A 2,814-nucleotide genomic window follows, 5' to 3' on the forward strand; every position below is an offset into this window, starting at 1 on the left:
TGCTGCGGGATTAGAAAATGCCTGCAGCGGACCGGAACCAGGTCCGGATCCGGGTCCGGGTCCGGGTCCGGTCGTGGAGCGCGGGATTCTCCTGAGACCAACTGGACTTGTTGCAGAAAAAAACATCCCAACAGTTCGGAACCAGAACCTGCAGGAGAAACGGGTTCAGTGGATTTTCTCTGAGGAGTGAAGATTTAAAGTTTTTATTTTTCCTGTGGAGGAGAGTCTGTTTGTCTGTTGTTTGTTTGTCTGTTTGTTTGTTGTTTGTTTGTTTGTTTGTCTGTTTGTTGTTTGTTTGTTTGTTTGTTTGTTTGTTTGTTTGTTTGTTTGTCTGTTGTTTGTTTGTTTGTTTGTTTGTCTGTCTGTTTGTTGTTTGTTTGTTTGTTTGTTCTGTCTGAAGCTTCTCACAAACAAACATTTGTTTTGTTTGGTTCTGAACGGATCCTGAACGTCTTTCTGTGAGGATTTCCCACCATGGATCCATGAATCTGAACGGACCAGGGGTCTCACCTCCACCTGGACCAGAACCAGGGTCAGCTCTCTCAACCCCCCAAACCCCCACCCCTGACCCAAACCTTCATCCTGACCTGAACCCCCTCCTGACCTAAACCCCCCTCCTGACCTGAACCCCCCTCCAGAAGCAACATGGCTGCTGGCGTCGCAGCCTGGATGCCGTTTGCTCGCGCGGCGGCCATCGGTTGGATGCCTGTGGCCAGCGGTTCCATGCCTGTTCCTCCGAAGGGGAAGCAGCGGAACTGGGATGGGCTGATTATGCTGAACGTCAGCGGAACCAAGTTCCAGACGTGGCGGGACACGCTGGAGCGGTACCCGGACACCCTGCTGGGTAGCTCGGAGCGGGACTTCTTCTTCCATGAGGAGACCGGTGAGTACTTCTTTGACCGGGACCCGGACATCTTCAGACATGTCCTGAACTTCTACCGGACCGGGAAGCTGCACTACCCACGTCAGGAGTGCATCTCTGCGTATGACGAGGAGCTGGCCTTCTTTGGGATCATCCCAGAGATCATCGGGGACTGCTGCTACGAGGACTACAAAGACCGGCGGCGAGAGAACCAGGAGCGGATCCAGGACGATGAAGAGAACGACCAGACCAAAGACCTGGTCTCTGTGGACGCCAGCTTCAGAGAGACCATGTGGCGGGCATTCGAGAACCCACACACCTCCACCATGGCGCTGGTCTTCTACTACGTCACCGGCTTCTTCATTGCAGTGTCGGTTCTGGCCAACGTGGTGGAGACGGTACCATGTGGGACCGTACCGAACCGGGTCAAGGAGATGTCATGCGGTGAGCGGTACGCGCTGGCCTTCTTCTGCCTGGACACGGCTTGCGTCATGATTTTTACGGTGGAGTATCTGCTGCGCCTGCTGGCTGCGCCAAGCCGGTACCGGTTCATGAAGAGCGTGATGAGCATCATCGACGTGGTGGCCATCATGCCGTACTACATCGGCCTGGTCATGACCGACAACGAGGACGTGAGCGGGGCCTTCGTCACCCTGCGGGTCTTCAGGGTCTTCAGGATCTTCAAGTTCTCGCGGCACTCTGCCGGGCTTCGCATCCTGGGCTACACCCTGAAGAGCTGCGCCTCGGAGCTCGGCTTCCTGCTCTTCTCCCTCACCATGGCCATCATCATCTTCGCCACCGTCATGTTTTACGCCGAGAAAGGTTCTGGGAGCAAGTTCACCAGCATCCCTGCGGCCTTCTGGTACACCATCGTTACCATGACAACGCTGGGGTAAGTCACCATCAGCCTGACTGTAAAGGGGTGGAGTCTGTGTGAATGAGTGAAAGTGGTCCACAAAGTAGGCGGAGTCTATGTTCCTCTACATGTGTGAAAGGGGCGGCACCATGTCCCTAAATGGGCGGAGTCTGTCTGTGGTTTGGATTTTAGCAGATTTTAGCTAAGGTCAGGTCTCAGCTGTTTGTCCAGTTGACAAAGTGTCTCTGAGTGTCCATCTGTCCTTCTGGAGACAAGAAACTTTCTACTGCAGCTCAGTTTGGACTGAACCAGATCAGAACCTCCCTGTGGGTCAGTTGTCCGTGTCTTTTTGTCCCGTGTGTCCTTGTCACCATGCCTTCTTGTCCCCATCTCAGTGGGTCGATTGTCTGTCTCTATTTGTCCCCATGTCTTCTTGTCCCTGTGTCTCCTTGTCCCTGTCTCAGTGGGTTGATTGTCCGTGTCTCCTTGTCCCCGTCTCAGTGAGTTAATTGTCCGTGTCTCCTGGTCTCTGTGTCTCCTGGTCCCCGTGTCTCCTTGTCCCCGTCTCAGTGGGTTGACTGTCCGTGTCTCCTGGTCCCCGTGTCTCCTGGTCCCCGTCTCAGTGGGTTGATTGTCCGCCTCTCCTGGTCCCCATGTCTCCTGGTCCCCATGTCTCCTGGTTCCCGTGTCTCCTGGTCCCCGTGTCTCCTGGTCCCCATCTCTCCTGGTCCCCGTGTCTCCTGGTCCCCGTCTCAGTGGGCCGATCGGTCCTGAACGCTGCTAATGAAATGTCTTCTTTAACTGCTTGTTTTAATGAGTTCAGTAATGAAGCTGCAGCAGCAGCCGAGCAGAAAGTTGTTCTCCTGTTTCCGTTTTAACGACCCTCAGAGGCAGCAGGTGGTTCCACGTTTTAATGACAACAGATAATTGGAGCAGAAGACGAGGAGGAGGACAGGATGGTGATGGGAGAGCGTCTTCGTGATTCAGTTCTTTTTGTGTTTAGTCAACTGCAGAACGTCCCACGTCCTTCACAGAGAGGGAACGTTCCACTTCCTTTAGAGAGAGGGAACGTTCCACGTCCTTTAGAGAGAGGGAA

General features: G+C 54.1%; 1 protein-coding gene across 1 annotated transcript in view; it reads left to right on the forward strand.

The window, feature by feature from the left end:
* The first annotated feature begins 360 nt into the window (after nt 1-360).
* Nucleotides 361-2,814, forward strand: part of LOC108228820 (potassium voltage-gated channel subfamily D member 2) — a 22,150-nt gene continuing 19,696 nt past the window's right edge. The window contains exon 1 of the mRNA XM_037981102.1: nt 361-1,754. Coding sequence (XP_037837030.1) covers nt 646-1,754 — 1,109 coding nt within the window. The 5' untranslated portion in view covers nt 361-645. The remainder of the gene's footprint in view (nt 1,755-2,814) is intronic.

This window comes from Kryptolebias marmoratus, linkage group LG18, assembly GCF_001649575.2.
Source record: "Kryptolebias marmoratus isolate JLee-2015 linkage group LG18, ASM164957v2, whole genome shotgun sequence".
In the NCBI taxonomy this organism is placed as follows: domain Eukaryota; kingdom Metazoa; phylum Chordata; class Actinopteri; order Cyprinodontiformes; family Rivulidae; genus Kryptolebias; species Kryptolebias marmoratus.